At 41.0% G+C, this 22,342-nt stretch overlaps 1 protein-coding gene across 8 annotated transcripts in view; it reads right to left on the reverse strand.

The window, feature by feature from the left end:
• The window catches only part of TTN (titin), a 275,368-nt gene that overhangs the window by 10,212 nt on the left and 242,814 nt on the right, over positions 1 to 22,342 (reverse strand). For all 8 annotated transcript variants that reach the window (XM_064586770.1, XM_064586777.1, XM_064586776.1 and 5 more), the window contains 31 exons: positions 21,840 to 22,136; positions 21,150 to 21,737; positions 20,755 to 21,057; positions 20,340 to 20,636; positions 18,689 to 18,976; positions 18,280 to 18,579; positions 17,716 to 18,018; positions 17,312 to 17,617; positions 15,429 to 17,195; positions 14,809 to 15,102; positions 13,823 to 14,110; positions 13,405 to 13,704; positions 11,256 to 13,322; positions 10,857 to 11,159; positions 10,437 to 10,742; positions 10,041 to 10,331; positions 9,647 to 9,943; positions 9,214 to 9,519; positions 7,791 to 8,096; positions 7,428 to 7,709; positions 6,645 to 7,238; positions 6,238 to 6,525; positions 5,832 to 6,131; positions 5,102 to 5,404; positions 4,242 to 4,544; positions 3,542 to 4,126; positions 3,108 to 3,413; positions 2,694 to 2,993; positions 1,464 to 2,039; positions 1,054 to 1,359; positions 104 to 697 (listed from right to left, as the gene is read on the reverse strand). In XM_064586770.1, the coding sequence (XP_064442840.1) occupies positions 104 to 697; positions 1,054 to 1,359; positions 1,464 to 2,039; positions 2,694 to 2,993; positions 3,108 to 3,413; positions 3,542 to 4,126; positions 4,242 to 4,544; positions 5,102 to 5,404; positions 5,832 to 6,131; positions 6,238 to 6,525; positions 6,645 to 7,238; positions 7,428 to 7,709; positions 7,791 to 8,096; positions 9,214 to 9,519; positions 9,647 to 9,943; positions 10,041 to 10,331; positions 10,437 to 10,742; positions 10,857 to 11,159; positions 11,256 to 13,322; positions 13,405 to 13,704; positions 13,823 to 14,110; positions 14,809 to 15,102; positions 15,429 to 17,195; positions 17,312 to 17,617; positions 17,716 to 18,018; positions 18,280 to 18,579; positions 18,689 to 18,976; positions 20,340 to 20,636; positions 20,755 to 21,057; positions 21,150 to 21,737; positions 21,840 to 22,136 (13,944 nt within the window). The remainder of the gene's footprint in view (positions 1 to 103; positions 698 to 1,053; positions 1,360 to 1,463; positions 2,040 to 2,693; positions 2,994 to 3,107; positions 3,414 to 3,541; positions 4,127 to 4,241; positions 4,545 to 5,101; positions 5,405 to 5,831; positions 6,132 to 6,237; positions 6,526 to 6,644; positions 7,239 to 7,427; positions 7,710 to 7,790; positions 8,097 to 9,213; positions 9,520 to 9,646; positions 9,944 to 10,040; positions 10,332 to 10,436; positions 10,743 to 10,856; positions 11,160 to 11,255; positions 13,323 to 13,404; positions 13,705 to 13,822; positions 14,111 to 14,808; positions 15,103 to 15,428; positions 17,196 to 17,311; positions 17,618 to 17,715; positions 18,019 to 18,279; positions 18,580 to 18,688; positions 18,977 to 20,339; positions 20,637 to 20,754; positions 21,058 to 21,149; positions 21,738 to 21,839; positions 22,137 to 22,342) is intronic.

The following is a 22,342-nucleotide window of genomic DNA, read 5'->3' on the forward strand; positions in this document are numbered from 1 at the left end:
TTAGCAATACCCAACACTATTTAAGTGCAACGACCGCCCCCAACCCTAATTAACAATATGTCATCTAGCACCAAACTGATTTTTATAGATTTGAGGTATTTACCTTCTACTTCCAAGGAGGCAGTGCCAGACACAGATCCCCCTTGGTTGGTAGCTCTGACTTGGTAAACTGTGGCATCATCATCTGTGACACTTGCAATGATGAGCTGGTGGTAGCCACCCTTAAACTCTTGAATCCTGTACTTTAATCCATCTGCAATGATTTCTTTGCCTTGTCTGTACCATTTCACAATAGGTTTCGGATGACCAGTCACTTTGCAGACCAAAGTAGCATTGCTCTGATATCTGACATTTAGATTTCTCAGTTCCTCTTTAAAGTGTGGTGCCTGAATCGGGACATCAGATTTGGGAGTGGCAGGTTCTGATATTTCACTCCATTCACTTTCCCCACCTAGATTTTCACATTTCACACGGAACTCATATTCAAGACCTTCAATAAGGTTTTGCACTGAAAAGACAGTTTCTCGAATTTCTTCTGTTGTCACAGCAATCCATTTATTCTGCTTCTTCTCACGTTTCTCAAGGTAGTAATTTCTAATCTTTGCACCTCCATCACTGGCAGGTGGCTTCCAAGCCACAACACAAGAATCTTTTGTGAGAGCAGTGATAGTTGGTTTGCCAGGAGCACCTGGCTTTCCTGTTTCAAAGAAACAAGAAAGATTTGAGTCATGAGGTGAAACAAGCAGCTTTATTAAAAGCTTAGTTTTTTAAAAGAAAATCTTAAGAACCCAAAGTTCTAAGAACAGCTATTCCAGAAAAATGAAATGGGTCACTTTATGCTAAGAAACTTATCAAAACACAAAGTTCATTTTTAAAGAAGAACAGGGTTTATATTTGCCCTTGTAGATTGCAAAAGTTCAATTTTAGTGAGCCAAAACGCACTTGTACTTTATTTGAATCTTGGCTATTTTCTTTCAAAAGTTATTTCTGTTAATAAGAGTTTTATGTAAGGATGGAATTTTGCCATAGGAAGACTGTAGAGGTTGTACTCACCAAAAGGACTCTTAATGATCACAACTGAGGCAACCTCCAGAGGCTCACTGATGCCAAAAGTGTTCTGGGCTGAAACCCGGAAGTAATAGCCAGCATTTTCTGTGAGGTTTACAATTCTGCAGGTTGTCACTGAGATGGCTGAAGACACCAATTGCCATTCAGCCCCTTCCTTGGCCTCACATTTCTCCACCACATAGTTGGTGATCCAGGAGCCTCCATCATCTGCAGGTGGCTTCCAACTGATCACTGCAGAGTTCTTCAATAGAGCTTCTATCACAATTGGTCCTATGGGTTTGTCTGGTTTATCTGTTGTGAGAAAATACAATGATAGTGGTTTTCTTTGTAGTATGTCGCCTGAGATCTCTTTTTTCTTGAAAAATTAAAAAACACTAAAAACTAAAATAAAATACCTTGTATTTCCACATCAAGGATGGCATCAACTGTTCCGAAGATATTGCTGAGCTGAACTTTGTATTTCCCAGCATGAGTCTTACGTTGGACATTCTTCATGACAAGATGAGTATAGTGCTCAGTGTTTTCAATAGTAATGTTTTCTGAGTTTTGCAAAAGTTTCTGGCCATAGAACCAAGTGATGGAAGGTACTGGACGACCAATGTACATGACATGAAGTCGAAGTGTCGAACCCACAGCACCATAATATTTCTCTTTCAGTGGGTAACCAGGATGGAACTGTGGTGTTGCTTGCAGGAGAAGCTTACTACTGGTTTCTACTTCTCCAACCTCATTAGTAGCTATGCAGGTATAAACACCTTCATCTTCTTGTTCCTCTGTCATTACTGTTAGCGTATGTGTGCGTCCATCTGAAGACATTTTGTACTTCCGGCTTTGTACCAGCTCCTTACCAAATCGGTACCATTTAATGTCAGGAAGAGGCCTTCCAACAATCTGGCATGACAGTTGAGCAGCTTCGCCCAACTTGGTGGTAACATCCTTCATTTCTTTGCGCACTCCTGGAGCCTCTCCAGCTGAAGGAGATGAAAGATAATAGTAATGCATTATTATTACTACTGAATCTGTAATCCTCTGTCCTTGTATATCAGGAATGGATTTATCCTTTTGACTAACTCTATTAGATACCATGATTTACACATGAGTCTAGTTCTTAACAATGTCATAGCACTTTTCCTGGGGCCCTATGGAAAATAGGGATTCAGTGAGCCACATCGTCACATTATTATGTAGAGTGACTTTTCTCTTTACAATTGGGAGACATCAGTAATGTTTAGGGGTTTGGGGAAATATGAATTCTCTCTATAAATCTGTAGAGAGAATCTTTGCCTTAGGTTCACTGAAGTGGGGTACATTTGTTGACCATATAAGTCTTATTAGGAAGCATTAAAAAAAAAAAAATCCCAAACCATTGCATTTGAAGGAGAAATGGCTCTAAGAAGGTGCTCAGGTCACTGCACCTAACATCTACTGAGTTATGTGCTTGGAATGACTTCCTATAGAACATAGCAGCTATTTCCTGTGTGTGTATATGCCAAAGTGAGTTCACTCTTCCCAAACACTTGCTCTCCAGTAAGGTTTTCTGTATGTCTACTTAATATAAAGGAAGAATTAGCCTCAATATGTTGCTTAGTTTGTAGGTCATAAGCAGAGAACTAGTGGCTACTTACATGTTAGTTTAGTCTTTATAGACATAGCAGTTCTTCGAGGTCTGCTAAGCCCGGTCTCATTCTCAGCAAAAACCCTGAATTCATATTCAGTGGCTTCCAGCAAACCCCCTATTGTGAATTGTCTGTCCTTGATGCGGTCCTTATTGCTCTTCTTCCAGGCACTGTCTCCAGACTGCCTATATTCAACCCAGTATCCAAGGATTTCTTTGCCACCATCACATTCAGGTTTCTCCCACTGTAGAGTGACACTATCTTTGGATATTGAAAGAATCTCAACTTCTCCAGGTTGGCTTGGTTTATCTGAAATATTTTTAAAACAATTGAAAAGGGAATCAGCTTTACTGCTGAAATAAAAGAGAAAGACCAAAGATGGCTTGCCTCTTTGGTTTGAACCCCTTTAGAAACTCTCCTTACCAAATGGATCTTTGCAAACAACTGGTTCAGAAGCAGGGCTGGTCTCACTTAGGCCAACATCATTCTGTGCGATGATGCGGAACTGATACTCTGCATCAGGAACAAGCCCAGTGACAGTGTACATTGTGGTTGTTATCTGAGTCTTGTTGTGCCTGACCCACTTGTCAGTTGATGTCTCCTTGCGTTCAATGTAGTAGCCTGTGACTCGAGAACCACCATCGTCTTTGGGCCGGGACCAAGACAGGCTGACAGAACTCTTGGTCACATCGAGCACTTCTGGAGGATTGCTTGGAGGCTCCGGAGGATCTGTGGATATAAAGTAGAAAATGTGTGTTAAGAGTACAGTCCCATATCTTGTAAGCTGATGGCTTTCATTTCAAAATGAAAGAGTACTGGAAGAATTTGTACAGTGTGGGGGTTGGAAGAGTACTTACTCAGTGGTGTTTTTGGTATGACTGGTTCTTCAGATTTTAAGGGTTTGCTTATGCCAAACTGGTTTTCAGCTGAAACACGGAAATGGTATTCCACATTCTCTTTGAGGCCTTTTACCACCAGAGATGTACCTCGGACTCTGGAATCAATTGTATACCAGGCGGCTTTAGACACTTCTCGTCTCTCAAGAATATAGCCTAAGATGTCAGCACCACCATCATCGGCAGGGGGTCTCCAACTGACCCTTACAGAGCGAGCTTGTATGTCGTCATATTCAAGTGGCCCTTCAGGAGGGTTGGGATTTCCTATCACCCTGACTTTGATGTAGACAGCCTTCTTGCCACACTTGTTTTCCAGAACCAGGTCATAAGTGCCAGAATCATCCCTGTCTGCTTCTTTGATTACAAGCTCAGTGTGTGTTTCAGAGGTTGCAATCATGGCATGCTTACTAACATCTTGGCCTTCCTTGGTCCATTTACATATTGGGAATGGTTTTCCTTTGATTGGTATGGTAAGTCTGATGACTCCACCTTGTCTTACAAAGATACCTTCTTGGTATCTTTCATCAAGTTCATAATCAGGATATTCTGGGAAAAAAGAGCCAGTTACAATTAGCATTTTTTGGGCAGTGGAGGGGGGGGGATGGTAAGAAATAAATCTTAAGGCAATTATTAGCAGAAAGTAAGCGATCATATGTCTTACCAAGCATTTCAGTGACTTTGACTGTTCCTGGTACCTCAGCAGGCTCCCCAGGTCCACCAGCATTACAAGCTAGGACACGGAATCTGTATTCAGTGCCCTGAGGTAGATGTGTTAGGGTATACTCCCGAATCTTGGTTGGGGTGGTGTTACATTTGGTCCATTCATGTTGATCTACTTTTTGCATTTCAATCAAGTAGCCTGTGACTTTAGATCCTCCTTCATCTTCTGGAACACTCCAGGCCAGGGAGACTGATGTCCTTGTTGTATCAGTAACTCTTGGGTTTTGTGGCTTTCCTGGAGGAGCTGGGGTTAAGAATAAGACGACAAGATATTGTTGCTGCAAAGCTAAAACTCGGCTCTGCCACCTAACATGCAATGAGTTGTGTAAACATGGACTGTTAGCATTAGAATATAGTTTTTTTTTAAATTTTATTCATTTTTATCAGTTAAAAATACTTAAAGCTCTTGGCTTTTTCCTTTGTCTTAAATGTGCTTTGTTTATGAACACTACTACCATCTTACATTTATCATCAGATTTTAAAGTGCTTTCAGAAATATTAACTTATTCAAAGAATTAAACACTGATGTAGGGCATGTATTATAAGTCCCATTTTAAAGAATGGGCAATAGATTCAAGAGGAGAATAGAAAAAGTTACTTGCCCAAAGCTGCTAGGGGCTGGAGTGGGGAGGGTATCCACAAATGAACTTTTGGGGCTGATGGAAGAATTCTGTATTTTGACTGTGGTGGTGCTTATACAACAGGACCTTTTCAAAACTTAGAATTACATATTTCAGAAGGATAAATTCTTCTACATTTAAATTATACCTCAAAAAATTGACCTATACACAATGTATTTACCAATTGGATCCATGGCAACGATGGGTTTGGAAGGACGACTTGGTTTCCCAGTCCCTCTCACATTAATGGCTGTGACACGGTGTTCATATTCTAAGCCTTCAATAAGGCCAGTGGAACGGTACCGTGTCATTGTCACTGGTACTTTATTTACACGGACCCATCGATCTGCTCTCACTTCTTTGCGCTCTATAATATATCCAGTCACTTGGGAGCCACCATCGTTTTCTGGTGGGTACCAAGTCAGTGTCATGCCATCACGGGAGACATCAAATATTTGTAATGTTTCTGGAGGTCCAGGAATACCTGCAGTAAGACAGAGGTAAACACATTATGGCAATGAGAATACATTAAAATAAAGACACATTTCTGTAAGTATGTCTTAGCTTTTTAAATAGCATGTAAGACTTGTGACTATTTTTCCAATTTTTGTACTTTTCTTGAGATTCCTCATTTTCTTCAATTTTATAAACATTTATTAAGCATGCATTCTGTATTTTTTTCTCATTATAACCTAGCCAGTCCCTCCTGTCTCCATCCCTCCTTTTCTCCTTCCTCTTTTTCATTAAAAAAAAAAAAATTAACCATGTTGAAAACCTCCAGGAAAATTTAGAAACCTTAGAAAGACCCTGGGGACCTCTTTTTCCTTAGGACATAGTAAAAACAGATTCCCTTCTGTTCACGTTCAGAATCAGGTGGGGAGAATGGTGGCCTGAAAGGTCCAAGGACTTACTGATGCTGCTGCGACATTCTATGACCTCAGACTGCGAGTAAGAGCCAATCCCGAAGCGGTTTGTTGCAGCCACGCGGAACACATACTCATTTCCTTCAGTGAGTCTGGTAAACTTAAAAGTCTGTCTAGTCACTGATTCAGACACTGGCAGCCATCCTGGACGATGGGCATCACGCTGTTCTACCACATAACCGCTCAATGGAGCGCCACCATCCAATTCAGGTGGTTCCCAGGAAATGGTAATTGAAGTAGCATCAATTTCATCAATCTTAATAGGCCCAGTTGGAGGACCAGGCTTGTCTATGAAAGAGAAAGAAATCCGGGAAATTAATTTTCACTTCAGATCACAATTGGGTGACTGAACATCAACAACTTGCATACATGTGTCTTTGTCACACATCCTTACCAAGAATGATAACTTTGATGGTCTCTGAAGTAGTTCCAGTTACATTCTTCAATTCAAGTGTATATTCTCCGGTATCTCTGATAGTGGTTTCACGGATGGTTAATTTAGCTACTTTAGTGTGAGTTTCAACTGTGACACGCTCTGATTCTCTTAGTTTAGAACCAGCAAAGAACCAGGAAGCAGCAGGAGGTGGACGACCGGCGATGGGTATCACGAGCTCCACTGGTCTGCCAGCTGGGACATGAATGGTCTTCTGAGGCATTGTAGAAAGATCAATTGTTGGCAACACTAGGAGAAAGAAAGTAGCCCTTTAATTCTTAAGCATTGTTTCTATGACGAGGTATCACGAATTCAGAATGTTTTCTTTACTTCACTATTATTGATGTTTTTGGTGATGTGGTACATACCTCTGAGGTCTTGTATAGTCACGGCTGTGATGATCTCTCTTGGTTCTGACACGCCTTTCTCATTTTGTGCCCTTACTCTGAATAGGTACTGTTCGCCTTCGTTTAAGGAAGTAACAGTGTGCTCTAGGACGGTGGGTTTTAAGGTGACAACCTTCATCCATCTCTCAGTGCCAGCTTTGCAGGCCTCAAGAACATATCCAGTGAGTCGGCTACCACCATCATAGAGTGGTTTTTCCCAGGCCAGAGTGACAGTTGATTTGGTGACATCGACCACTTCTAGCTTTGTAGGCACCAGAGGTACTTCTGAGACCAGAACTGCATCAGATGTTTCACAGGGTTCCCCAATGCCATAAATGTTTTCTGGCAACACTCGGAAATAGTACATGGTTCCTTCTACAAGTCCGGAAATTCGGTAAAGTGTCTTGCTGCATTTGGTAGTTACTGTTTTGAATGCTCTCATGGCAGCTTCACGCTTCTCAATAATGTAATTGTTGACAGGAGCTCCACCATCAATTGTGGGAATTTCCCAGGTAATGGTCACAGAATCTCTTGATACTTCTTTAACTCTCACTGAAGGACAGGGACCAGGAGTATCTAAAAAAAAAAAAAAATAGAATGTAAGATTCATACTTATTTGCCGATTGCTTGATAGCTTTTTGTTTTGTGTCTTCCAAGAACACGTATTCAACATGGTTTCTCTCTAGAGAGGTGATCCTAGGTCAAGGGGTATTTTTTTCTAAGAGATCTACTCACAGTATAGTCAATTTTAAGACCAATACTTACCGTATACTTTAACAAGGACTGTTGCTGATTTCTTGCCAGATTGATTTTCGGCTTCAATAGTGTATTTTCCAGCATCGTACCGGTTAACTTTGTCCACAATAAGTAAAGAGTAACTGTCAGTGGTGTCAATAATTGCCCTGTTTGCAAGGTCAATGCCCTTCTTGCTCCATGTGATGACGGGAGGTGGTCTTCCAGATACAGACACCATCAGGCGCAATGAGGCCCCAGCTCTGATGGTCACAGTCTTCTTTAAGTCATCTGCAAGCTCTAGGTCTGGTATTTCTGGAAAGTAAATGTCAAAACTTAATTCACGGACAGGTGTGGTGAGAAAATAATTCACCTAAAAGCTTATATTATAAATACCTAGTCTTTCCACGGGCTCAATTTCAGCAGTTGACTCACTGTATTCACTCATACCCTTCGCATTCACAGCAGCAACCCTGAAGGAGTATTTCTGGCCCATTTTAAGGTCTGGCACAGTGAATTCAGTATTTCTTATTGTGGCATTGGTATGCACTCGGTACCAGTGATCAGTATCCTTCTCTTGCATTTCAAGAACATATCCCATGATGTCAATGCCACCATCATACATGGGCTTGGTCCATGCCAAACTAATGCTGGACTTGGTGGTATCCACAATTCTTGGAGCAGAAGGTGGTCCAGGGGTATCTGTGGAATTTAAAAAGGGGGATTCAGACATTATACAAATAAGGAAGCTTTGAAGTTTATATTTTTGGTTTTTAAGACTCACAAGGACATTGTTCTTCTTGCCTCCCCCCCCCCCCCCCAGTATTTCAAAAGGTCTTTTAATAAGGTTTGGGGGGGAAAAACCCTGTGATTTATTAAACTCAATATTTTAAAAGGTCTTTTTATAGTGTAGTAAAGGATTAAAATTTAAAAAAAGGATTCATTGAAGATGTATCCTTATGGGCCATAAGAAATACAAGTTACCCTATGATCGCTGCATCTTAACCCACAAGTATGTAGTCACCTTCCCTTTCTTATTCTCCCTCCCCCAGAAAAGTAAGGCATTTTTGTTCTTTGTCCACACTCACCAAGATAATCTGTGTAACTGGGTTCCTCTGATATTATAGGACAGTGCTGTATGCTATATCATTATCAACATCATTATTATTTTATTTTAAAAATTACATTTCTTTAGAAAGATAGATGGTTTTTTCCTGCTACTTTGGCTAGCTATGTTGGATTCTTCTAGCCCAGCTCATTGCTTAAAATACCTGTTCTCAGGGACTTTTCCTTAGTTGCTCAGCTTTCACAGGATTAATATCACTTGTCACCTCTATGTTTCTAATGAGTACAGGAAGTGGTTTCTTCTTCTTCCCCTATTCAGTCACAATGGTATATTCTTTTTAGTCATTGGGCTCAAACTCTGTACAAGGATTTGCCACTTATTTTTGAAGCTCTTGTGACAATAATTTTGTTAGGCACTTATTAGAATACTAACCTTTATGCTCTTCTTAAAAGAGACATTTTTTTCTTTTTAGTAATTATTATCACTACACAATATTTATAAAATCTCTTTCATATTGGTAGGAAAATAATTTTTTCACAGACTGGAAAATACTGTGATAATTTTTAGCAATGTAACTGCTAACTTATCAACAAGTATGGTTGAAATGTTCTGGCTTAGCTGTATTTAAGATCCCTCTAATAAGCATATACTTTTCGAGATCATTCATAAATTCCAGAGGTTCTTGGAAATGGTATATTGGAAAATTATTTGTAACATGGTTTTGATGGTTTATGTGTGATTCTTGGAACTCACATGATGGTTCTCGGCATGAGATAAAGTTGGAAGCTTCGCTGGGTTCACTGTTACCAGCAGCATTCACCGCGGTGACCCGGAACTGGTAATCACAACCTTCCATGAGGCCAGTCACCTTCAGCCTGGTATCATATACCACATAGTCTTTGTTGACACGTGTCCAGCGCAAACTCTTTTTCTCACGTTTGTCTACTAGGTAGTTGTTGATCTCATTACCACCATCAGATTCAGGTTTTGTCCATTGAATGATGATATGCTCTTTGCCGGCCCCAACTTCTTCAGGTATGCCCGGTTGTGATGGAATAGCTATTTATATTTTTATGAAAATGAGGATGGTCAGAATTACACAAAATCACTATTGATAGGAATGCCCCCCTCTCCCCTGATTCCATTATATTTAACTACCAAGTTGTTTCAAAGTGTTCATACTCACTGAATGAGTTTCTGGCTACAATTGGCTCTGATTCAACAGGCACACCAGGGCCATATTTGTTCACTGCCCGCACTCGGAATATGTATTCATTGTTCTTAATGAGCCTGGTAACTACGTAGGACAGGGTTGGGCATTCGCCTTCGACGATCACCCAGTTGAGCCTGCTAGTCTCTCGTCTTTCCACGATGTAGTGAGTTATTTCTGCCCCTCCATCTTCCTGAGGAAGGCTCCAGGCTAAAGTGCACTTTTCCTCTGTTATTCTGCTGATGGTGAGCTTTCCACATGGGCCAGGGGAATCTGAAACAGGTGTCAATGGCAAGTAATGATTCAGATCTTTTTTTTTCTCCACACTTGAAAATTCTATAAGAAATAAAAGAACATTTGACATGCTTACCAAGAACTTTGACCATGACGGACACGGCCTTGGTCCCACTGGCATTCTTCACTGTTAACGTGTATTTTCCACTGTCACTTCTGTCACAGAACTTGATCACAGCAGTTGCTCGTTTGCCTGTATACTGCAAAGAGACTTTTTCACAGAGATCTAGTTCCTTGTCCCCTTTGGTCCAGATAATTTTGGGTTCAGGTTTGCCACCAACTGCAGCATCAAGGACAAGATCCGAGCCTGCTCTGATGGTAACCAGATCACCCTGTAATCTGGCATCCAATTCAGCTTTGGGTGGAGCTGTCATAGGCAAAATGGATGTGAATAAATATATGACAGTTTATTTTCACAAAATGGTAATCATTTAAAAGGAGTACATTGATAATTATTATTTATTTATTTTACCATATTCATCTCTGCAAGTGACAGGGCCTGTAGATTCTGATCCTTTGCTAATGACTCCTGCTGCATTCTTAGCCAACACACGGAATTCGTAAGTGTCTCCTTCACTGAGAGCAGTCACAGTGAAGGAATTGTCAGATACAATGGTATAGTTGCACTTTAGCCAGCGACCGTCTCCAACCTCACTGACTGGCTTACGCTCTACGATGTAGCCCACAACCTTGCTGCCACCGTCATACACTGGGGCAGACCAAATCAGTGACACTGTTGATCTTGTGACATCTGTTACCTCTGGTCTTCCTGGTGCATCTGGAAGGGATGCAAAAGTCAAGTTAAAAAAATACAACTCTGAATTCTAGTGTCAATAATGATGATGGTGATGATGATAATAAACAAATATACCCATTCAGTTTTAATACATACCAACTGGGTTTTGAGCCATCATAGGTCTTGAAGCTTCACTGGCTTTGCTAACACCTGCAGCATTGAGTGCATATGTTCTGAACTGGTATTCTAGTCCTTCTACCAAGCCACTCACTTTGTAGTTGCACTCTAAGCATGGCACTTTGTTTTCTTTCGCCCAAAGAATGGTGTTACGTTCTTTCTTCTCAACCCAGTAGCCAATGATTTTACTGCCACCATCATGGTAAGGTTCTTCCCAACGAATAGACATGGCATTGGCAGACACGTGGTAAACTTCAGGTCTGGTAGGAGCACTTGGAGGGACTAAATATAAACAAAGGTATCAAATATGAATACAGTTTTATAAAATTCAAGGGAAATACTTAATAATGGAGTTTGAAATATTTTTATTTTTCTTACCGAATGGATGCTCAGCAATTATTGGTGCTGATTCTAGAGGCTTGCTGACACCAAATCTGTTCTCCGAACTGACACGGAAAGAATATTCCATGTATTTTGTGAGATGAGTGACTTTAATCTGAGTGCGCTTGACACTGGAATTGACCAGCTGCCAAGCTGTTGTGCCTGATTCACGCTTTTCAACTATGTAATTAGTAATGTCAGTACCTCCATCATCTTTAGGTTCAGCCCATGACAGGACACATGATTCAGCTGAGACAGATGAGACCTCAATGGGGCCAGTTACTGGACCTGGCCTTCCAATGACCACAACTGTGATGGTAAATGTTTTAACACCAGCTGTGTTTTCCAGGGTCAAGAAGTATCTTCCAGAGTCACCTCTCATGCTATCCTTTACAGACAGGGTGGTTCTGTCTTTTGTTGTTGTGATACTCACTCGATCTGTCTCCTTAAGTCTCATTTCTTCAAGCTTCCATGTTACTTTGGGAGCAGGACGACCAGTGATTGGGACATCAATGGTAAATGTGCTTCCTGCTTTGCAAGTTATGAGCTGATTAGTAATTCCAGTGAGATCAGCAGTGGGCTCAATTTGAGGCTCCTTGATGATGACAGAGGAGAAGGCTTCCCTGGGTTCACTGTAGCCAGCATCATTCTTGGCCTTCACACGGAATTCATATTCAGTGTTCTCAACCAGGCACTCAACTGTGAAAGTCAGCTGTTTGGTGCGACCAGCCTCAACCCAGAAGTCCGATCCCTTTTGTCTCATTTCGAGAAGGTAGCCAGTGATCCGGCTGCCTCCATCATGGTCAGGTTTAAGCCAAGCTAAGACTGCAGAGGATTTGCTTGTGTCAATGATATCAAGTCTCTTGGGGGGAGCAGGCTGTTCTGTGGCTACGATTGGTTCTGGCATTTCATAGGGTTCACCCACACCATACTCATTTTCTGCAGAAACACGGAAATAGTATGGAACGCCTTCTGCCAGGTCACTGACCTTGAGGATCTGACGAGTGCATTTTTCACTGATAGCCTGCCAGCTACGACGACTTGCTTCTCGTTTTTCTACCACATAATGATGGATTCGGGCACCACCATCAAGGATAGGAGCATCCCACATCAGTGTAACAGTTCCGCGGGTTACATCCTTGAAAGTGATTGGGCCAGGTGGGCCTGGAGTGTCTAGCACCTTTACAGTGAATGTGATTGATTTACTACCACTGTTGTTTTCTACGGTAAGGGTGTATTTCCCTGCATCATTTCTGTTGCAGTTTTCCACAGTGAGGGTGCTGAAAGAGTCTGTTGTGTGGATATCAGCCCGAATGCTAAGGTTGGAGTCAGGTTTGGTCCACACAGCTGTAGGAGTAGGTCTACCCTGGTAGGCAATGAAGAGGCGAATACTGGCCCCAGCTCTAACAATATGGGTCTGCTTGAAGTTTGCATCGATATCTAACTCAGGAGCTGCTAATCGGTCAACTGCTTTAATTGTGCCAGTCACTTCACTGCTCTCTCCTTTTCCAGCACCATTGATAGCACTAACCCGGAATTTGTATTCTTCACCTGCTTGTAGATCAGTGACTGTATATCTTGTTTTCACACATGCCTCTGCATTTACCTTGTGCCAGTCTCCTAAGTCAGCTTTGCACATTTCAATAATATATCCAATTATTTCCATGCCACCATCAAACACTGGCTTAGACCATTCTAAGCTCACAGTTGTCTTGGATGTGTCTGTCACTTTGACCACAGTGGGAGCACTTGGTGGGCTGACCGGCTCTCTACATTTGATTAGTCTTGAGATACCACTTGCAGGTCCTACTCCTGCAGCATTTTCAGCCATGACATGGAATTCATACTCATTACCCTCTATTAGACCAGTGACTTTGAATCTTGTCTCAGAGATTGGTCTTTTGCTGATCACTTTTACCCATCGTGTGCTTTTCTTTTCTCTCCTTTCAAGGATATATTGTTGAATTTCATTGCCACCATCTGATTCTGGCCTTGCCCATGTCAGGGTAATGCTATTGCCTGTTACATTACTAGGTTCTGGAGTGCCAGGGGCATCAGGAACAGCTGTAAAATGAAGACAAGTTAGACATGTTGGTTGGAAGTTAATCTTACAACATAGTACCACTTGGTAAATACAGATACTTACTGTATTGTATTTGAGCAACCACTGGGTCAGAATCAAGTGGCCTCCCAACACCAAACTTGTTAACTGCAGAAACACGAAATTGGTATTCATTGCCAGTTATTAGTTTAGTGGCAGTATAGCTGTGGGCTTGACAATTATCCTCAATTAGTGCCCAAGCAAGTCTGCTGGTTTCCCGTTTTTCAATGATGTAGTGAGTGACGGGAGCACAGCCGTCATTGAGAGGAGCATCCCACCACAGGGTCATCTTCTCGCCAGTAATACTGGTGAATCTTATTGGCCCAACTACTTTTCCTGGTGTATCTATAAGAAAAAGGTTCCAGAGTTAGTTTATTTTTCCTTGCCCCTTAAAAATGTAGTCAGGCATGTCTCTAACCCAAGTCCTGTAAATTGTAAAATTAAGAAGTTATTTCAGAAGTACCTTGTACTTTCACTGTAATTTCTGCTTTTGAGGAGCCAGATGCACTTTTGGCTTCCACACTATATACACCACGATGGTCTCGGGTAGCATCTCTAACAAAAAGGCTGGTGGATCCTAGGACATCAGTTATTTCCATATTCATCTTCTTTTCAATTTCTATTCCATCTTTAAACCAAGTTACTCGAGGTACTGGCCGTCCCTGCACCAAAGCTTTAATCCTAAGGCTCTCTCCAGACTTAATAATGAGACCATCAAAGTACTCAGGGGCAAACTCTACAGTTGGTGGAACTATAAAAGAAATAGAAATACTATGAGTTAGTTTGGCTAAATAAAAACATAAGCATGTTTTACATTAGCACCATGTCCTAAAGCTTGGAAGGGTAATGTTTATCCTGTGTTACCAAAGGCTATTGTGAAAGCAGGATTGATAATTGAGAATTTAGATTATGGGGCTGAACATCTGCATGCTATCAGGTTATCCCCTTTTTATGTCTGTCATGTTATTAATCTTGCATTGCCATTTGTAAGAAGAAAACATTTATAGATCATTTACTTCCTAAAGCTGTTGTATATTCAAACAAGTTCCTGTAAGAGGTCATCAACTGCACTTAAGCAAGCTGATGACTGTACCATTGGGTGTATGTTGTATTTTACTAACTTCAGTAAAGCTGGATAGTTATTCTTGAGAGTGTTTTTCTTTATTATAAATGACTGGAATTACAAAACTAAAAACCTCATTCCCATTTGCATGCTATTTATATGGGAACAGAGTGAGGCAATAACCATGGTAAAAAGAATTGATGCCAATTAGCTTCTTTCTTCTTTTTATCTGAAAGGTAGAAAATCTAATTCATCCACATAACAACCCTGAGTAATCTGTATGAAATGATGTTCCTGCTCCCCTTTTACAGACCAGGGGCCTAAAGGATCTTTAAAAAAATGTGAATGCCTTTAGGCATATTTGGAGATCAGTTGTAAATGCTTACCATTTTCGTCTCTTGTCATGATAATGCCAGAAGACTGCGAGGGCGGACTTACAGTACCAACGGCGTTTCTTGCAATTATTCTGAACTCATATCGATCCCCAGGACTAAGTCCCGTGACTGTGTACTGACATTCACTGACATCAGTAAAGTTGCATCTGATCCAGCGATCACTCCCTTGCCGTTTCTCAATGCTATAGGCCACAATCTTACTGCCTCCATCACGCAATGGTGGGTTCCATTTAAGTGTGATGGTTTCCCGGGTGACGTCAATGTAGTCAGGAGTGCCAGGTGGGTCTAAAAAATTATATGGAAATTAACAGTATCATTTCTGTAATCCATTTCTGTCATCAGCTCATTCACAGTGGAAGGAAAAAATGAATAAATCCCCTGAGCTCATTTTAATTTCAATTTTTTTTTTGTAGCTAAGCTTTAAAAAGAACTTTAAATTACTTTATTAGACTGACTTAAAATCATCCCCTTTGCTTTACTTGACCAGCTCTCTAGTGGACAGAAGATAGGTGAGAAGGTGATATGTGGAAGAAAAGCTGTGTTTGATTTACTTGTTAGTAAGATATTCAGTTGCTGAATTAAATATATTCAAATAATACTCAGTTACTTACCTACTGGAGAAACAGCTAAAGTAAATTTGCTTGGGTCACTGGGCGAGCTTAGGCCAGCAGAATTTTCAGCATATACACGGAACTGGTAATCTAGGCCTTCCATTAGTCCAGTAGCTCTATATTCTCTTCCGGATATTGGTGATGTATTAATTCTTTGCCAGAGGATGCTATTTCTTTCTTTCTTTTCAACGTGGAATCCAGTAACTTCTGAACCACCATCGTAAACTGGAGCATCCCAAGTTAGTGACATGCCATCAGAAGTCACGTTGTATACAACTGGCTTTCCTGGGGGGCCAGGAACCCTGAACTGGTGTTTTGCCACAATAATGTTTGAGACAAGTGGCTGGCTGACTCCGTATCTATTTTCTGCCCTAACCCTAAACTGGTATTCAGCATCTTTGACTAGATTAGGAACTTTGAAAGTTGTCCTGGCAACACTTGAACACACCATCTTCCAATTAGTTTGTGAAGCTTCCCGCTTCTCAATGCTGTAACAGGTAATTTCTCCTCCTCCATCATCTTCAGGCACGTCCCATGACATGATGACACTGTCAGCCTTGATTTCATCAAATCGAATGGGCCCTTTGGGCTTTGATGGTGGGCCAAGTGTGATGATTGTAATGGGATAGGAGTTTCTACAAACTGCATTATCGAGAATAAGGGTGTATTTCCCTCCATTCTCTTTCTTGACATTCTTAATACTCAAAGTAATTTTGTTTTCGGTTTTACTGAAACGAACATACTCGCTTTCTTTCAATGGCAAACCATCTTTCAGCCAACTGATAGATGGTTTGGGTTTTCCTTTATAAGGTAATTCGAGGTGCACATTATGCCCAATTCTCACAGCGACTTTTGCCCCCGGGATATCTGACAGGTCAACTTCAGGTGTAATTACAAGTTCTTTCACTGTAATTGGCCCAATAGTGACAGCATCACTCAGCCCTTTCTCATTTTTGGCAGACACTCTGAATTCCAGGACTGACTGTTCCTTAAGTTGGCTAACTTCAATTTCACAGGTCTTACTTGTGCCAGCATGTGACCATGTTTGTTCACCTTTACCTTTCCTTTCCACAATGTATTCTGTGATGATGCTACCACCATCAAAGTCAGGCTTGGTCCAGCTCAGGGTAACAGAAGTCTTTGTTGAGTCTTTCACTGACAGATCACGGATAGGAGCAGGGACTTCAGCAGGCTTCACTGGCTCTGTAGTTTCACAGGGTTCCCCAATTCCAATTTCATTTTCTGCAAGAACTCTGAAGAAGAATGGAGTTTTCTCTGACAAATCTGTTATCTTAAAGGATGTACCGGTACATTTGTGTGACACTGAAGACCATGTTCTCTTGGTGCCATCTCTCTTTTCAATGACATAATTAATTATGGGAGATCCTCCATCAATGAGAGGAGGATCCCAGAACAAAGTGACTGTGCCTCGAGAAACATGTTTCACCTGTAGTTTCTGGCAGGCAGCTGGCGTATCAAGCACTTTAACACTCACAGTCGAAGACTTTGGTTGACCAACACCGTTTTCTATTGTGAGAATATATTTTCCTGTATCATTGCGAGTGACTTGAGGAATCATGAGTAACGAAGATGAATCAGTGTTTTGAATGTTATATCTGGCATCACTGCCGAGATTCTTCTCATCTTTTCTCCATGTTACAGTAGGTGGTGGCCGGCCTTTAAAGGGAATCAACACTTGTACATCTTCACCAGCTTTAGCTATAACAGAGGTTCTGAGAGCCACATCTAGGTCGATCTCTGGTTCCTCTGCAGACATAAAATGGACATATATTTTAATTTTAAAGCAAGAAAATGAATGATTTCCTAGGAGCACTCTCATAAAAAAAACAAAACAAAGCACAACCATACCAGTGGGAACATACCAAGTATATCTTTAGCTTGTACAGGTTCAGTCGTTTCTATAGGTTCTCCTTGTCCAGCACAGTTTACAGCAGATACCTGGAAGTAGTAGTTGACTCCAGGTGTGAGGTTTGATACCACATATTCTGTAGTTCTGACCTCTCCCTTGGTAGAGACAACAGTCCATTCCTCTTCCTCTCCTTGTCTCATTGCGACAACATATCCAGTAACAGCACTGCCTCCATCATAGACGGGTTTACTCCAGCCAAGAGTGATGGAAGATTTGGTTGAATCTGCTATTCTTATCTTAGCTGGTGGGCCTGGAGGGTCTGGAATGACCATTCAGAATACAGTAATTACACGATCATGTACAATTTAGGGACATGAAGGAGACATAGGTGAAGATGCTGCATTTATGAGCACTTACCGATAGGATCAGCAGCTTTGTAGAAGTCGGACGGTTCAGAAAATGGACCCTGACCAGCAGCATTTACAGCGCAAACTCGGTATTGGTAGTCACTGTTTTCCGTTAGGCCGGTCACTTTCTCTCTGGTGTCACGGATAGTCTCCTTTAAGACTTTAAACCATCCCAGACTCTTCTTGTCTCTTTTCTCAAGGTAATAGCCACTTACTTCACTACCACCATCTGCAACTGGCCTGCTCCAGACAACAGTCATTGAATTCTTGGTAATCTTGGTCACCTCCGGTACGCCTGGAGGCCCAGGAGTAACTATTTAGAAAAGAGAAGGAAAATGAGTTTGAAGGATCGACATCATTGATAAATTCTACCTTTCAATCTTCAAAGTCTATGTAAGAATATTAGTTTCACTGACTATCCTTTCCCTTGTGACAGATGACAGTGAGGGGAGATGTGAGACAAAAGAAAACATTCTAAGAAAATCATTTTAAGAAAACATACAAGCTAGCAGAATAGTTCATTTGAAAAATTTCAAGCATTTGATTTCAGTTTCCTAATGAAGTCATGTCTCACCAAAGGCATTCTTTGCTACCACTGGATCAGATTCCAGTGGATCACCAATTCCATATTTGTTCACGGCTCGAACCCGGAAGATGTATTCATTTCCTTTGATAATTTTGGTGGTGGTTATGATGCACTCTTCCAAATTTTCAGACACCATAGACCATACTACGCGGCTTGTCTCACGTTTTTCCACGATGTAGTGAGTGATTTTTGCACCACCATCATCTGCTGGAGGGCGCCAGAGAAGGGTTATTTTCTCAGCAGTGACCGTCTTAAATTCAATGGGACCACCTGGAGGTCCTGGTTTGTCTGTGAACGAAAGAATAAAACAATATGTCAGTACTTTTTAAGAGGCTACTAATTTAAAATTGCTAAGTTTTAGGCAAACAAAATATGACGGCCTATAATCAGCACCTACCAAGGATCTGTAGTCTGATGGTGGCTGAGGCTGAGCCCATGGCGTTCCTTAGTTTTAGTTCATAGATTCCACTATTCAGGCGACTTGCATCTTTGATGAGTATAGATGCAAGGTCGGTGGTATTTTCGACACACACCAGTGCGTTGGTTTGTAGCTCTTTATCATCTTTATACCACTCAATTGTAGGCGCAGGTTTGCCAGAAATGCCAGCTCTGAGCCTCACAGATGTACCTGCTCTGTATTTGACAATTTCTGTATATTCTAGAGGCAAATCAATTACGGGTCCACCTGTAGGAAAAACAGATGAGAAATATTTAAAAGACCACAAGGATGGAAAAAATAATTGCAACTTCGAAGTAAGGTCACTGGCTTTTATTAATATATATGTATATAGTAGTTCTAATTTTATTTACTTACTATTTTAAACTTTAAATTTTACAAGCCACGCTTCTATCCCAGATGGGGAAGAAAGGTTGTGAGGAAGCTCTGTCCTCCAGTGACATTGCAGTAATCACACAGGGACTTCAATGCCTTTGAAATGTATTTTAAAGTCTATCAGGTGTTTAATTCCAGGGACAAAATGGGATATGGTAGTGAGAACATCCCGAAGAAGCTGCATTATACATTTTCTCTCATTCTAGGTTCTCCTTTCTTTTCCTCTGACTACCTCCAGTTCTTGTTATCTTCCCTTCCCAGTTCACTGACATCCAACTGTAGGCCGTTCATGTCTGACTCTTGAAGTCTGAATTCTTTACTCACAGGGCTCTGTATTTCACTGGACAGATTTTCTGCCAGGCTGCTTAGAACTTTTGAGATACAGAACTAAATTTGACTTGCTTCACAGTCTTAAAACAGTGTCCACAAAGCCTGATTCATAAAGAGCAGCCCTGGGATTCTGAGCATGAGGACAGGAGTGGATACTTTTGCCCAGATATCAGAGAGACTCCTTCAACACAGGGAACTTTTAGAGAAAGTGTCACCGGGTACCTCATCCTCATGAAATTTTAATTTTGAAACCATTGTTAAGTTGAATGTGTTCCTGATTTTCCAGAATGGCCAAGTATGTGTGTTTTGGGATGACAACGTAGAGAAAGTTCTAGAGTCTTTTTGAATTCCCACTCTACCCTAATGATCTGCTCCATGTTAGGGAAGTTACATAAGCACTCTAAACCTCAGTTTCTGTTCTATAAAATGGGCTAATGTTAGGGTTGTTAGAATTAAGGGAGAGAATTCATGAAAAATACCCAGTAAATGTTAGCTACTGCTAATACTATCATCATTAATGCCTCTGTTTGGTCTTTTACTTATTTAAGAGGAATATTCTCTGGGCATTCAACCATGGTTTTAATTATTGATTCTGATAGTTTAAAATAGAAAAGGGAAAGCACCAACTCATACAATCAAAGAATTCTAAAAGGTTGAATTTGAAAGGGACTTTAGATATCCTGTAGTCCAAATCTCACATTTTACAGTTAAGAGACCAGGAGAGATTAAGGAATCCTCCTGAGACTCCCAACTGGTTCACATACTTTCTTCTAAATATCTAATTAAGGTGCATAGTAAAAGATATTCTATAGATTAGGACCAGAAAAAGTATGCAAAAATATTGGGATAAATTGCTGTTGGGATTCAAAGTTCTAAAAACGCTTACCATAAGAATCAATGCATGTAATGGGCCCTACAACCTCAGATGGATTGCTGACTGAACCAACGGCATTCCTAGCAAAGACACGGAATTCATACTGGGAATTCTGAGTTAAGCCAGAGACGACGAATTGAGTCTCGATAACATTGGTGAAGCTGGCCTTGGTCCATCTGCCATCCGGAAGGTCTCGTCTCTCAACAATGTAGCCTGTAATCCTGCTTCCTCCATCGAAAGCTGGTTGTTGCCATGAAAGGCTGACAGAGTTCTTTGAAATATCAGTGATACGGACATTTCTTGGAGGCTCTGTGGTAATAAGAGAAAGCAGGTCAGTGGAACTTGTGTCAACATTATTTTGTTTTGCAGAAATAAGATTTTGCATTTTTAAGTAGTCTGAACCGTCCTCCTCATGAAAAATACATACCACAGGCATCAATGGCTAGGACTGGTTCAGAAGGATGGCTGGGTTTTCCAACACCAGCAGCATTTTCTGCATATGCCCTGAATTCATAAATAAGTCCAGCACTGATTGTTGTGACTTTGAAGTGAGTTGTGCGGATGACCAATTTGTTGACTTTTTGCCATAAAATACTGTTTCTGTCTTTCATTTCCAGGTGATAGCCTATAACTGGACTGCCTCCATTGGACACTGGTTCATGCCAGCCCACGGTGATGCTTTCTCGAGTAACGTTGGTGACCCATGGTGTAGATGGTGGTCCAGGTGTTGCTACAAAAGAGGGAAATCCCTTAGGTTAATACAGACACTTAAAACATTTATGTAAATGAGAACCTGGGATCTTTAAAAAGTTTGCAACTTACTGTATGGTAGTTTGACAACCACACATGCTGAGTCTATGTGATCACTGATGCCGAAGCGGTTTTCTGCCTTGATGCGGAATTGGTATTCTTCTCCTGTGGTCAGCTTCATGATTTTAATCGTGGTTCTTGCAACTGTTGTAGACACTTCAGTCCATACTGCAGTACTTGTCTCTCTCCTGAGTACAATGTAATTAGTAACTTGACTTCCGCCATCATACTTCGGTGGCTCCCATTTGAGAGTCACGCTTTCTTCTGTTATATCACTAATCACAACAGGGCCAGTTGGGGGACCAGGCCTATCCAGTACAATGATGTTAATGAAAGCTTTGGTTGTTCCACTGGAGTTGGCAGCAGTGATCTCATATCTTCCAGCATCAGTGGTAATGCTTTCTTTGAGATTGATGGTCAGGTTCTCAGCAGTAACTTCAGTATTAAATCTCATGGTTGCCTTTAGGGGGACACCATCTCTTGATAAGGTCACTTTGGGGAGTGGTTTTCCAGAAATTGGAATGTCAACTTTAAGGTTTGAACCAGCTCTCACATATACAGTATGACTTGGGAAATTCTTCATATCAATTTCAGGTGGTTCTGAAAAATAAGAGCATGGTAGATGAAGGTGAAAAAGAGTCTCTAAAAATTACATCAGTACAAACCATCTCAAATTTTGCTTCTACATAAAATTTGACATACCTAGTTGTTCCTTAATAAGAACAGGAAGCAGAAGCTCTCTTGGGTCACTCAGACCAGCTTGATTTTCAGCAAACACCCGGAAAAAGTATTCAGAATTCTCCCTCAGACCAGAAACAATGTGATGGGTTGACTTTACCACCGCACATCTAACCCAATTTTTCTGTCCCTTTTCTAGTGCTTCAATGACATAGTGTACAATTCTGCTTCCACCATCGTGTTCTGGCTTCAACCAGGTCAGGGAAACACTATCTCTGGATACACCTGTTACTCCAAGTTTTTCAGGTGGGCTTGGTTTTTCTAAGAAAGTAAAACATCAGAAGAAAGGGATTATTACATTTTTTTCCCTGTGTGTTCTTTCTGCACTGTCAAAGAAAACTTTTAAATGAAGGCCACATACTTCTTTTGATTTGAGTCCTACTTTTTATATAACTAGTTTGGCTTCTGAGCTAAGCGAAGCTTCACCAAGCTTTGTCATTACATGTCATAGTATGTCATAGCATCCA

Source organism: Mirounga angustirostris, unplaced genomic scaffold, assembly GCF_029215605.1.
Source record: "Mirounga angustirostris isolate CCGP_5_RB_7025 unplaced genomic scaffold, mMirAng1.0.hap1 SCAF_3, whole genome shotgun sequence".
Classification (NCBI taxonomy): domain Eukaryota; kingdom Metazoa; phylum Chordata; class Mammalia; order Carnivora; family Phocidae; genus Mirounga; species Mirounga angustirostris.